At 47.0% G+C, this 13,612-nt stretch overlaps 1 protein-coding gene across 10 annotated transcripts in view; it reads left to right on the plus strand.

Annotated features, from left to right (window-relative positions):
* The window catches only part of BCAS3 (BCAS3 microtubule associated cell migration factor), a 703,083-nt gene that overhangs the window by 668,834 nt on the left and 20,637 nt on the right, over positions 1–13,612 (plus strand). For all 10 annotated transcript variants that reach the window (XM_024234727.3, XM_024234725.3, XM_024234724.3 and 7 more), the window contains one exon: positions 10,074–10,241. In XM_024234727.3, the coding sequence (XP_024090495.1) occupies positions 10,074–10,241 (168 nt within the window). The remainder of the gene's footprint in view (positions 1–10,073; positions 10,242–13,612) is intronic.

Consider the following 13,612-nt stretch of genomic DNA (forward strand, 5'->3'; position numbering starts at 1 on the left):
TAAAGAATTTCTCATTATAAACATCATGTTTATGACTACCTAACATTCTACTGCAAGAATGAAGTATCATTTTCTTAACAAGTACCATATTGTAGGGCTGTGTTAAAATGGCAATGAGCGTATTTATGCATGATGGTTGTTGCTTCCTAGGTTATTTATTTTGGCTAGATTTCTGGAAGTGGCATCCCTGCCTAGGTCAGTAGTTGGGCACGTTTTTAATTCCTTTTTTTTTTTTTTTTTTGAGACAGTGTCTCCCTCCATCACCCAGGCTGGAGTGCGGTGCCACGATCTCAGCAGACTGCAACTTCCACCTCCTGGGTTCAAGTGATTCTCCTGCCTCAGCCTCCTGAGTAGCTAGGATTACAGGCATGCACCACCACGCCCAGCTAATTTTTGTATTTTTAGTAGAGTTTTCCCATGTTGGCCAGGCTGGTTTTGAACTTGCGGCCTCAGATGATCCGCCTGTCTCAGCCTCCCAAAGTGCTGGGATTACAGGTGTGAGCCACCGCGTCTGGCCTTGATTCTTAATACGTATTGCCAAATTGCCCTTCAGATAGCTTATACTAGTGATATTCCTGCCCGAAACAGTCAATCTCATTCCGTTCTTACCCGTGTTGAGTATAATTCTGCTTGTTTATCGAAGAATTTAGGGAGCTAAAAAGTTCTATCCCCACCCTCAGATGTGGGGAGATCAGAGCTAAGAGGTTGCTTCTCCTACTCTCCTGTGCCCCCTGCAGGCATCCTCAGAGAAAGTGGGGTGCACATACTCACCGTATGCTTTCATTCCCCACCAACGGCCCTTGCTATGTAATTGACGCATAACCAGTCAGCCTGACCAGTGGCGTTGCCCAGGCTCCAGTATTGCTCCTCTGGCTGCTTGCCTCTGGCCCAGTGTTCCCTCAGTCACTCTCTTAGCTTTTCATAGAATCCGACTGCCCCAAAGAAGAGCTGCTTACAGAGCCCTGGGGCAATCCTCTAATTTTGAATGGGCCTGTGTAGCTTACAAAGCACTTGTCAAAAGACAAAATTATAACAAACTTCATTATAGATCTAATTGGCTTTTATTTGTGATTCATGAATCTGGGCAGCCTCCATTCTACAAAATAGAATGAGAGCTCCCACTGGGCAGTGGTAGAACAGCGGGTTTTATAAGGTGAGATCAAGGAAACAACAGAAAAAAAAAAAAAGCTCATTGGTTAACATCAGGTTTCTTCAAGGTGTTTTTTGTTTTGTTTCGTTTTGTTTTGTTTTTTGAGACGGACTCTCTCTTTGTTGCCCAGGCTGGAGTGCAGTGCCGCGGATCTCATTGCAACCTCTGCCCACCAAATTCAAGTGATTTTCCTGCTTCAGCCTCCTGAGTAGCTGGAATTACAGGCATGCGCCACCATGCCCGGCTAATTTTTGTATTTTTAGTAGAGACGGGGTTTTGCCATGTTGGCCAGGCTGGTCTCAAACTCCTGACTTCAGGTGATCTGCCCACCTTGACCTCCCAAAGTGCTGGGATTATAGGCGTGAGCCACTGTGCCTGGCCAGGTTCTTTTTTTGTAAAGGATTAAAGGCTACCCTGACTCAGTTAGACTGAAATCTCCATTTTCAGGAATACCTGGTCTGTTTTGGGATCTATCTGCTTCCTTAAAGTTTCAGTTTGATTATGTGGCATTTAGCATGGGTGATTCCATTTCATTTTGGTCTGGTCTGTGGGGCCTAGTGCAGGAGCTCAGTTCAAAACAGTGACCTCCCATAACTTTTCTTTTTCTTTTTTTTTCTTTTTGAGACAGAGTCTCACTCTGTCCCCCAGGCTGCAGTGCAGTGGCGCAGCCTCGGCTCACTGCAACGTCCGCCTCCTGGATTCAAGAAATCTCCTCTCAGCCTCCCAAGTAGCTGGACTACAGATGCACGCCACCACACCCGGCTAATTTTTATATTTTTTAGTAGAGATGGGGTTTCACCATATTGGTCAGGCTGGTCTCAAACTACTGACCTCAGGTGATCCACCTGCCTTGGCCTCCCAAAGTGTTGGAATTACAGGTGTGAGCCACCATGCCCAACCAACTTTTGTTTAATACAGTCTTTCATAATACTGTCTGATCTGATGCTCACAACAGCCCTGGAAGCCAAATATTTGTTTCCCTGTTTTATAGGTTTATTATTTTCCTAGGCTGCTTTAAGGAATTACCATAAACTTGGTGACTTAAAACAACAGATGTATTCTCTTGTATTTCTGGAGGCCAGCATTCTGAAATCGGGGTATGAGCAGGGCCATGCTGTCCTTCCTTGCTGCTTCTGGCTTCTCACCACTCCTGGCATTCCTTGGCTTAGGCAGGATAACTCACATCTGTCTTTGTCTTCACATGGGTTTCTTCCTTCTGTGTCTCTGATCCCCTCTTTTCTCTTTTAAGGACACCAGTCATTGGATTTAGGACCCACCCTAAATCCAAGATGATCTCAACTTGAGATCCTTAATTACATCTGCAAGGACCCATTTCCAAATAAGGCCACATTCTGAGGCTCCTTCTGGACATATCTTTTGGGATGTGTGGTGGGGTGGAACACCATTCTACCCATTGCAGTGGATAAGGAAAGCAAGGTTCGAAGAGGGGAAATGACTCTCCCAACGTCATGCAGTGAGAAAGTAACAAGAGCTGGCATTTGAACCCAGGTCTTCTGCTTAACATATGCCTTTAATTGGGTAAAAACAAGACTCTTATGGTATAACTGCTGATTGTTATCTGGTTTGTAGAAAATGAAATTGGTAGCTTTTACCCTAGGATACCTCAAATATCAGACACCATTTTCTGGAAGTATATTATTGTTAACGACATTGAAACTATTAGTGCCAATGTGAACCCCTTACATGGGCATCATTTACTTTATTTTCTGTGTCATAAATGGGGAAATTAAGACCTGGAGGGATGATTCTGCTGAGAGACAAAAAGAATTAAAAAAAAAAAAAAAGACCCAGACGGAGTAGCAACTTGCCCAGAGTAACCAGAAAAGTTAATGGGAGAATTCCAATGATGACTCAGACGTAATCTATGTTCTAAGCTTTAAAGTGTGCATTCTGCAATTGCATATTTTGCAGTTGTGAAAATGGTCTCCTTGTCAAAATAACTATGTTAAATTGCAAAGAAATTCTTAGTCCAGTTGCTGTTGAACTCTTCTTCCCTGGCTCAGGACCATGCGATATGATACACATCATATATAACATAATATAATATCTGATCTATGTCTATATCTGTCTCACTGTGGGAGAACCCTGGCTTATATAATTGGCCATCAGATGTGTCCACAGGTATAATATATAATATAGCTGTGGTATATGTAATATACCTATGGAAACATCTGATGGCTAATTATATGAGCCAAGGTTCTCTAAGGAAACAACTAATGAAAGAGATATCTACAGAGATGCATAGATATAAGAAGATTTATTTTGGGAATTGGAAATGGAGGTCAAGAAGTCCCACTGTCTGCTGTCTGAAGGTAAAGAACCAAGAAAGCTGGTGGTGTATAACCAGGGGAGCTGATGGTGTAAGTCCTGATCCAAGTTCAAAGGCCTGAGAACCAGGAGTACCAGTGTCCGAGGGCAGGAATTAGTGTCCTAACTCCAACAGAGAGAATAAATTTGCCTTTCCTCCACCTTTTTAATATATTTAGGCCCTCAGTTGAATGATGCCTACCCACAATGGTGAGGGCAGTCTTCTTTCCTCAGTCTACCAACTGGAATGCTAATCTCTTCCAGAAACAGCCTCCCAGACACACCCAGAAATAAGCCTTGCTGGCTATCTGGGCATCCCTTAGCCCAGTCAAGTTGATACATGAAATTGACAGTTGCACCAAGAAGAGCTAATGTCCTCAGCCTGTGCTTATAGGAACCAACTGTGGAGAAAGGGGTGCTCCCTGCAGCAGCACTCTTAAGCTCCATTTGGTGAGCAGTTTGGTAAGCTTGCCAAGGAGGCTCCCCTCTACACTGGTTCCCCTCATCATGCCTGGGATTATTTCTTAGTTATTATAGACGTCATCGTCACAACCTTTCACCAAGGAGGGCTTACATCTTGGAAAGCACTGCTTAATGCAGGTTTTGCTTTTGGTATCTGGCCTCCCTGGTGGTTAGAAATCTGATCAACAGGCTCTCAGCAAAATCCAAACCTGGGCAGAACCTCATTAATGCAAAGCGGAGCCTGTGCCACAGTCTCTTAAATAGCTAGAGTGTGATTAGACACTATCAGCTTAGAGGAGCATCCTACCTGTCCCCCTCCACCTGCAGTCCCTAGGCTTCCTTGCCCCTTTAACAATGGTATACAAAGGCAATGCACGTGTTCCCCCAGCCTCCCCAGGAGCCACCAGCTTGCCAGCTGTCGCAGCATGCCTTTAATGGGTTTGTGAAACCCAAGAACCTGACCCATTTCTCCTCTGGGGAAAGAGTATAACACAGGATGCCAAGCTGGGAAGCAGGATTCGGGAGGCTCACCTGGATGAGACCAGCTCTCTCTGCCGTCCTAGATAGATTGTTTTGTTTTTTTCCAATTTCCAGGATCTCCAAATCTAAAATAAGTGCACAGAAGGCAGTAGAGTAAAATTGTGACATTGTTTTCTGCTCACTTATCTTCTTCTTCCTTCCTCTCTTTTAATTTTAACTCCCCTTTCTGCCTACTCTGACCCTAGATATTCAGGCTTTGGTACCCCACCCAAAGGGTGTTGACTACAAACTGACTGTCAAATTTCATAATCAGTCAATAAACGAACCTGTTTTGAGCAAGCATGATGTACAAAGTTCTGTGCCTATTTTCATTATGGAGGAATTCATGCCCTCGGGAGCTTCTAAACTAGTTAGAAAAGCAGTTCATGTGAACAGTGTAAGGCAGTACGGAAATAAGGCCACAGGAATGATCTAATTAACCTGGGGTCCACAGGTGGGTTTCAGAGGCATCCATAGATGCCCCAAAATTGCCTGCATAATTTTGTGTATGCAAGCACACATTTTTTTGAGTAAGTGCTTAGCTTTCATCAACTTCACCTGGAAAGATAGAGAACCGTTTGTGCCGTTAGAGTTTGAGCAAGAGTAGTCTTTATACCTTCGGTAGTTGAGCAGGTAAAACTTGAACTCATTCTTAGAAAATGGTATTCAGGGCAGGAGGCAGCCCTGAAGGCAAGAATCCCCAGGAGATAGCCTGTGAAGACTGTTGCACTTACAACCAGATGCCTCATGTCTCTGAAACTCAGTAAGATGGAAACCTATACAATGGTGATCATTGCTGCTTCCCATAATTGGGTGAAGTCACATAAGCTCCTCTTTCTTTCTTTTTTTTTTTTTTTAACTCACTCTGAACCTTGTACAGTGCTCAACTCATATCATAGTGGACACTAACAAATATTTGATATATGTGTGAGTTAACTGAAATAACAAATGTGAGAGGGCTTTGTAAATAGCAGAGCACTGCTTCAACAAAAGATCTCTGTTGCCAAGCGTGTGTATTTTGTCCTTTGCAAACAGCCTGCACTAAGTGAGCATCTTCTCCCTGCTTGAAACTGACCCTTTCCCCTGTAATGGGACTCAAAGGGCCAGCTCATCTGATGGAGTGTCCCTGGGCTGCTCAGATGAATGATAGCTGTGCTGTCAACATGGACAAGATGTGCAGTTTCCTAAGAGCCCAGAGATGACCTCACCCTCCAAGGGCTTGGCCTCTTCACCCCAGTGCCTGCTGAAACACACCTGCAGCCTTGCTCTTGCTCTGGGACAGGGAGATTCCAGGAGCACATTTGCTGTCCTCAGCAAAGAGGCTACGAGGGGTGGAAGGGAAAGAGACAGTGGGTATGGCAGAGCCTCTGATGGGACTCCTAGCAGGATAACAGGACCACTGATTGTATCCTCTCTATGACGTCTCAGGACGGTAGAAATGATCAGGTGCTTCTTTGCTGAACACTTCTGGTATCTCCCATCTTTGCTCCTCAACTTCCTAGCTGTGCCCATGCTAAGAGAGAATAGACCCACTATCAAATTTTGTTTCTCCTGTGTGTCGTCCCATAAACAAGGTGACTCATCGTCATCACCACCAAACTCCAAGCAACTCGGGCTGGTTGGGAGTGGGAAGGATTTTTAAATGTCATTTGTTGAAGGTGACAGGAGTTCTCAAAATGGTAGGAAAGATAGAAGTGGTTTACACATATAATGGTTCTTGGCCAGGCGCAGTGGTCATGCCTGTAATCCCAGCACTTTGGGAGGTGAAGGTGGGTGGATCACTTGAGCACAGGAGGTTGAGACCAGCCTGGGCAACATGATGAAACCCCATCTTGACAAAAAATTAGCTGGGCATGGTGGTGCACACCGGTAGTCCCAGCTACTCGGGAGGCTGAGGTGGGAGGATCACTTCAACCCAGGAGGTTGTGGCTGCAGTGAGCCGTGACTGCACCACTGCACTTCAGTCTGGGCAAAAGAGTGAGACCCTGTCTCAAAAAAAAAAAAAAAAACACAGTTCTCCACTGCAGGTGTTGCTGAGGGAAACAATATGTGAGCTGATAGAATGAGCTCCAAGCTAAGAATTAGAAACCCTTGTTCCAGATCTGTTGCTCAGAGACTTTGAACATGTCACTTAACTTCTCAGAGCTTCCAGTTTCACCACCATAAATGGGGGATAGTACCTCTACAACCTCTCAGGATCATTATGATAGTCAAAATTTATGATGATGCCTCAAGTGGTATAAAGGCATACATATTTGTCATTAAGAACATACACATGAACACACCTATTACATACAGAACACTCACTATGTGTCAGGTCTTTTACATTTATCTACTGCAGTCCTCGCAACAGTCCTATGTGGTTGTATTGTTTTTCCATTTTTATGGATGAGGAATCAGAGACGCATGCCTGGAATCATACAGCTCACGTGTTAGTCTTTCCTGAAGTCCAGGCCTATTTCCATCTGCCACTATGACACTAGCTCATGATTCTTTTCTCCTGTGTACTGTTACTTTATCCCTTAAAATATTACGTACCCCTCTGGCCTTTACCATCTCTTATGGACTGGGCCCACCCTCTTACCCTAACCTTTCTTGCTATAACATTGATTGATTGATTGATTGACTGATTGATTGACTGAGAGTCTCACTCTGTCACCCAGGCTGGAGTGCAGTGGCTCAATCTTGATTCGCTGCAACCTCTGCCTCCCAGGTTCAAATGATTCTCCTGCCTCAGCCTCTTAAGTAGCTGGGATTGCAGGTGCCCGCCACCATACCCAGCTAACTTTTGTATTTTTAGTCAAGATGGCGTTTCACCATGTTGTCCAGGCTGGTCTCAAACGCTTGGCCTCAAGTGATCTGCTCACCTCGGCCTCCCAAAGTGCTGGGATTACAGGCGTGAGCCACCGTGCCTGGCCCAATTTCTTTTGTTTGTTTTCTTCCTGCTTTGGCTTTTGATATTCCTCTTGGTCCTGCTGTCAGCCCACCTGCCTTGACCTCTGAACACAGTAATGCAAACATTAACTGAGCTCCTTTCTAGAGACAGACCTCCTGCTCTTGTGAAGTGAGAAAACAAATGGTCATTCTCTTCCCAATTTTCCATGCTCTGAAACATCTCTGTCCATAAGAAAGCTGAGTGTATAAGCAGCCAGGTGTGGTGGCTCACACCTGGAATCCCAGCACTTTGGGAGGCCAAGACAGGTGGATCGTTTGAGATCAGAAGTTCAAGACCAGCCTGGCCAACATGGTGGAACACCATCTCTACTAAAAACACAAAAATTAGCCAGGCATGATGGCACATGCTTGTAGTGCCAGCTACTCGGGAGGCTGAGACACGAGAATCGCCTGGACCCAGGAGGCAGAGGTTGCAGTGAGCCAAGATCATACCACTGCACTCCAGTCTAGGCGACAGAGTGAGACTGTCTCAAAAAAAAAAAAAAAAAAAAAAAAGCTGAGCGAACAGGGAAGAGGAGGGCCCACGTTTTCTTGTTATCATTAAGTCCTTGCGTTGCATGCAGACCCTTCAGAAAAATGATGATGCTTTAGCACTGTAGCACTAGATCTTGTCAAATAAGGTCTAGTGGGGGAAGTGCTGGAAGTGGGGACTTTGCTTAATCTCTTCACTCCTGTGAGACAGGGCAAAGGGTTATTCATTCTAGTTTAGAGATGGAAAAGGAGCTAGAAGGACTGGCCGCACATCATGCAGTGAGTAGGCAGCAGAATCAGAAGCTTAGTGGATGTCAGCAGTCCTGTGTGTCCCTGGGGAGCTAGGCACCTGGGAGTTGTTGCCAAGGGTGGTTGAGTGTTGGCTCTGAGCTTGGCACTGCCAGTGCACAGCTCTAGCACAGTTCAGGCCTTGGGAGAATTATCTGACACCCAGCCCCGCACCCCCAATTTCCAAAGCCTAGCTTACCAGATCTACAGCCTGACCCTACTTGATGGAGAGAGGTGGCAGAGGGAGCTCCCCATTCTCAAGTCCTACCTGACAAGCTGATCCCAAGCAACCCACTCCTAAGGTGGGCCTCTTCTTGGGGAGATGCCCTTATAGATGCTGCCCATTCTCCCAGTGCCAGGAATCTTCCCTACAATTAGGTACGAGATAAATCAAAGCCAAACTTGGCTGATGAAATTCAGGAGCCAGTAGTGACCCTTGCCACACATATAAATCGCAGCAGGCTGGCCAAGGGCCTTTGTCTGGCCAGGAGAGTTCAGGATTATCTGGCCCTCTTTGCTGATGTATGGAGTCACCGGCTGTCGGAGTGTTTACTAACGGTTATCACCTCAATGCTGTGGCCATTATCAGAGGCAGGGCCGCCTGCCGAGGCTGGGGCTCGCACCCTCTCTATTACCACCTGTCATTGGCAGGGAGTGTGTGCTGACACTGCCCAGCCCTCACTGCCTGGGGAAGATAGTTTCTGACGGCTGATCAAAGAGGAGAAGCAAGGCCTGATAAAGAGTGTGTGTTTTGTGCACTTTTAACTTTGGGAAACGTTGGCATTTGCATTTTTTCCCCATCTTCCCGATGCTGGCAGGAACCAAGCCCAATAAATGCAGTGGATTCAGTTACCTAATCGCTGGGGAAATGGTATGTGCTTAAAGCAACAGAGCATGACTATAATCTCCTTCCAAGAGAGAGTGGATGAAATAAGCTTTCACAGAAGACTTGCTGTATAATAAAGTAGAATAATTCAAATTCGGACTTTGAAGTGATCTTGCATGTAAAATCTAATCTTAGCGTTCAGCAGAACACCACAGACTTTTTGGAATTGGGGAGCAGCTTTGGCTTAAGGACAGATCCTTGCCGAAGATGCTATCACCCACCTCTTTGCTGGTATCCCCCAAAATAATTCCCTGGTTGTTCATATGCCCTTGGGTAGCTGGGAGACCAGGTGGTGAAGTAGAACGTGTTCTCAACTGAGGCATCAGGAGAGCGAGTTCTTGGACCTCGTCTGCCACAGCCTTGCTGTTCCATCTTGGGCCATAACTTCTCTGAGCTCCAACTATAAAATGAGGAGGTTGGTTATAGGTTATAGAATATAATGGTTCAGAAAGCTTTAAAAACATTAGGCTATATAACCCCTTCTTTAAATGAAAATTTATTTATTTATTTGTTTGTAGAGACGGGGTCTCGCTCTGTTGCCCAGGCTGGTCTCAAACTCCTGGCCTCAAGCAATCTTTCCGCGTTGGCCTCTGAAAGTATTGGGATTGCAGGTGTACGGCACCACTCCCCGCCCTAAATGAAATTTTAGATGGAGTCCCATTGTATCAAAAAGAGGAAAGTAGGGATCCGTTTGGGTTGAACCTGGGAAGGGGGTTGCCTTCCCCGTCCCACTTCTTAAGGTGGTCCCTGAAGACCAGGGGAACCCTGTAGCTCCTCAGAAACAGTTGTAAAACCACCGGCCTCAGTGTCACGGAAGTCACTCCAGAGGTCTGCACTCTCTCAGCGGCATGAGCTGTTTCTCCTGCGCTACACAGTCTGTTCGCGGCGTGCTTCCATCCTACAGGAAGGCTAAAATGGACCCTGGGTATGGAGAGGAGCGGGTGGGAGGTAGACAAGAACGGCCTGCTCCCTGAAGGCGTGGACTTAACGTCAGATGTCCCGTGTGTGCCACAGGTACCTTTGACCGGAGCGTGACCCTGCTGGAGGTGTGCGGGAGCTGGCCTGAGGGCTTCGGGCTGCGGCACATGTCCTCCATGGAGCACACGGAGGAGGGCCTCCGGGAGCGACTTGCCGACGCCATGGCCGAGTCACCCAGCCGGGACGTCGTGGGATCCGGAACAGGTAAAGGTGTCATCAGACTTCTAGCCTGACTTGGTCAGGACCAGCACCTGTTGGTGCAGAGCTTCTTTGGAATCGTTTGTGGGCATATGTTTGTTTTTGCTGTTGGTTTCTTTAGTTAGCACTCCGGTGGCTGTCCATTGGAGGAGCTCTGGTGTTGGGAAACCCTGTGTAAAGGGGAGCTCCCAGTGGAACTGCCCCTCCCACGTGGAATACCACGTGCAGGATTGCCATGATCAATACCACTGTGCGAGTGGCTCCCAGAAGGACACTTTCCTCCTTTGGGGGTGTCCCCACGTCTTCCAGCAGTGCTCAGGCACTGAGTCCTCAGGCTGTACCTCTTCAGACACGCTGGAGACTTAGAGATTGGCAAGTCTCAGTAGGGCCTGCCAACCTGAGCGGAGTAAGCATGAAGCAGGCTGGGCTGGTTTCAGCCCCCACCAGCTTTTCCTCATGCTGCCTTTGGCCTTGCATTCTTGCCTCTGAGCGAGTCCAGCAACTAGGGTCTGGGTGGCTTCCTGCATCCCAGAGCAATCAGAAGACATCCTTAAATGACGAGTGAGCCGTGGCCCAGCCAAGCGCGCGTTCATGTGCATGCACATGCACACACACACACACACACACACACACACACAACATGCACTCAGGAAAGCCCCCAGTCATCCGTCTCCAGTACAGCTATAATACAGCCTGCCTCTCCTTTCCAAAACCCTTCTTTGTTCTAGATATCTGTGCTGTTAGTGACTGCCCTAGCCCTGCTTTTGTGCTGACAGAGGCCGCCCCAGCAGGCCTCTTCCCAGCTTTCAGAGGGAACTTTCTATTGGGTGCAGCTGACTCTGGCTGGAGGCCTTTTCTCTCCAGCTTGCCTGAGTCCTCTCAAGACTCTGTCACTCTGCTGTGCACTGCTCCGTTCCCGCTCCACATGCCTCCCTGGAAAGAGAACCCCAGTAAGGAGAAACTTACAACCCTGGGGCAGGCGCTGATCAGGACCAGCAAGATTTAGAGTCAGAGCATTGAGGCAGGGCTTGAAATGTCTGACATCATCACACAGTCCCACTTCCCCGTGGCTCCTCCAGATCTTTAGATGTTTAGGTTTAGAGTCAGGCGTTTCCCTCACCCATCCCCATGCCAGTACCTCTGTTCCTTCACTAAGACGTGTCATCTCCACAGCACTAGCTGTGTGGCCCGCCTCTGGTGCTCCTGTAATAACTGGCAAATGAACAGGATGGAAACGATGGGTGCAAGGGAGGAAGAGGAGGAGCTTGGCTACATGGGTAGCATGTCATCATGCCATTGTTCTCCCAGCTGGACCCAAAGATGAGAAGCATTTACCAGGGCTTGACTTCACTTCCCCTGGAAGGGGGCCTAAGTGAGGAATGTGGCTTATGGCACAGCCTTTTGCCTGCATCTCTGGGGTCCCTAGCCAGCCTCGGCTCGCATAAACCAGAGCCTGGTGCCACTGGACTCACTCCCCGGCAGCCTCCCTCTTCCGAGGCCTGGAGGAGCTCCTGGGTGGCTCTTTTCTCCAACCACCTTCTCAGGAGCCCCTTGGAGCATCTCACTGTCATCCGGCAAGAGGATTTGAAGGTGCATTGAGTTACAGCTGTGGAACTTCAGCCTGGCATAGTAACCTGCACAGCCCTGGCAGCGATGCATCTGCCAGACAGCTGAGGGATTCAGGAGAGGCTTTGTGGCCTTAAGCAGGTTCATGAAATTAAAAAGAATAAAAAAAGAGAAAGAAAGGTAGAGGAAATTAAAACTGCATGACCCACAGGTCAGAAAATAGGAGACTCCCTTTTTTTTTTAGCAGAGGGATTTCATTGTCCTCCCCAAACTGTCACCAAAAGGAATTCAGTTGGTTTTCTCTGACCATATTCGATGTATATTTTATTTTTAAGAAAAAACTTTTTCTTTTTTTGTTTTTTGTTTTTTTAAGGTGGAGTCTTGCTCTGTCACCCAGGCTGAGTGCTATGGCACAATCTTGGCTCACTACAACCTCCACCTCCCGGGTTCAAGCAATTCTCCTGCCTCAGCCTCCTGAGTAGCTGTGATTACAGGCACCCGCTACCACGCCCAGCTAATTTTTGCATTTTTGATAGAGATGGGGTTTCACCATGTTGGCCAGGCTGGTCTTGAACTCCTGACCTCATGATCTGCCTGCCTTGGCCTCCCAGAGAGCTGGGATTATAGGCGTGAGCCACCATGCCCAGCCTAAAACTACCCCCATTTTAAAGGCCAGTAAGCAAAGCAGATATTATGGAAGTTACCCAGTTTCCATGGTTGAGAATCACTTTTCACATTTTCTAACCAGAGGTAAAGCATCAGCCTGGTAGTGCAGCCCACGACTTTGAAAGGGCACCCTGGTACACCCATGCCCGGGTCAGCATACTGCCTGGAGGTAGTCGGGGAAATACAGTGCAACGTGGGTGAGAATTTCCAGCAAGCCACTCTTTGCCCATAGCAACCTCTCAGTCCCCCTCTTTCTTCCCACAACTCTACTTCTCTAGGTGGCTATAGGACAAACGAGGTATCAGCAAGTCTTTGCCTCTGATAGGTCCTCTGATGCACCAGAGCTAAGTCAGTTCCCTTAATGCTTTGCAGCAGGCACCACATGTGACACAGCAATTGGGACTGATGGCCTCTTTATCAAAGTATGAATGAAGCACAGAGACCAACTGAAAACTTGCTCTCATGATCCCTGACACAGAAGCCTATTCTATAGCATGCCTCACTGTTACATAGGTGTAGTCAGCCTTGATTTGTGGATTTCTGTAATGTAAAAACTCCTATTATGGCCAATTTCAACCTGTCACACGGTGTCAGCCAGCTAACAGAGGTTCTGGAGATGTAACAGTCTGTGCACTCCAGCACCTGGCTGGTAAGCTGTACCCTAGGGCAGGTCAGCTCCCCTTAAAGTAAAGCAAAACCTTTTCAAACCTCACTATTCAGAGTGGTCTGGGGGTTGAAGGATAGCTTTGGTCAAAGGATACACAGTTTCAGTTAGATGAGAAGAGTAAGTTCAAGAGATGTATTGTCCAGCATGGTGACTCTAGTTAATAACAATGTATTCTTGAAAATCACTCAGAGAGTAGATTTGAAGTGTTCTCGACACAAAAAATGTTAAGTTTGTGAGGTAATGCATGTTAGCTCGATTTAGCCATTCCAAATGTATACATACTTCAAAACACCATGTTGTACCTGATAAATATTTATAATTTTTATTTGGCAATTCAGAAATAATTTTTTTTAAAAAAAGTGTGGTCTTCAGACCCACAACAGCATCCATAGCCAGGCGCTGGTGAGAAATGCAGAGCCTCAGGCCATGCCCAGCCCTGCTCAGCCGAGGTCTGCATTTCAGCAGGATCCCTGTGCAT

This window comes from Pongo abelii, chromosome 19 (assembly GCF_028885655.2).
Source record: "Pongo abelii isolate AG06213 chromosome 19, NHGRI_mPonAbe1-v2.0_pri, whole genome shotgun sequence".
NCBI classification, from domain to species: Eukaryota; Metazoa; Chordata; class Mammalia; order Primates; family Hominidae; genus Pongo; species Pongo abelii.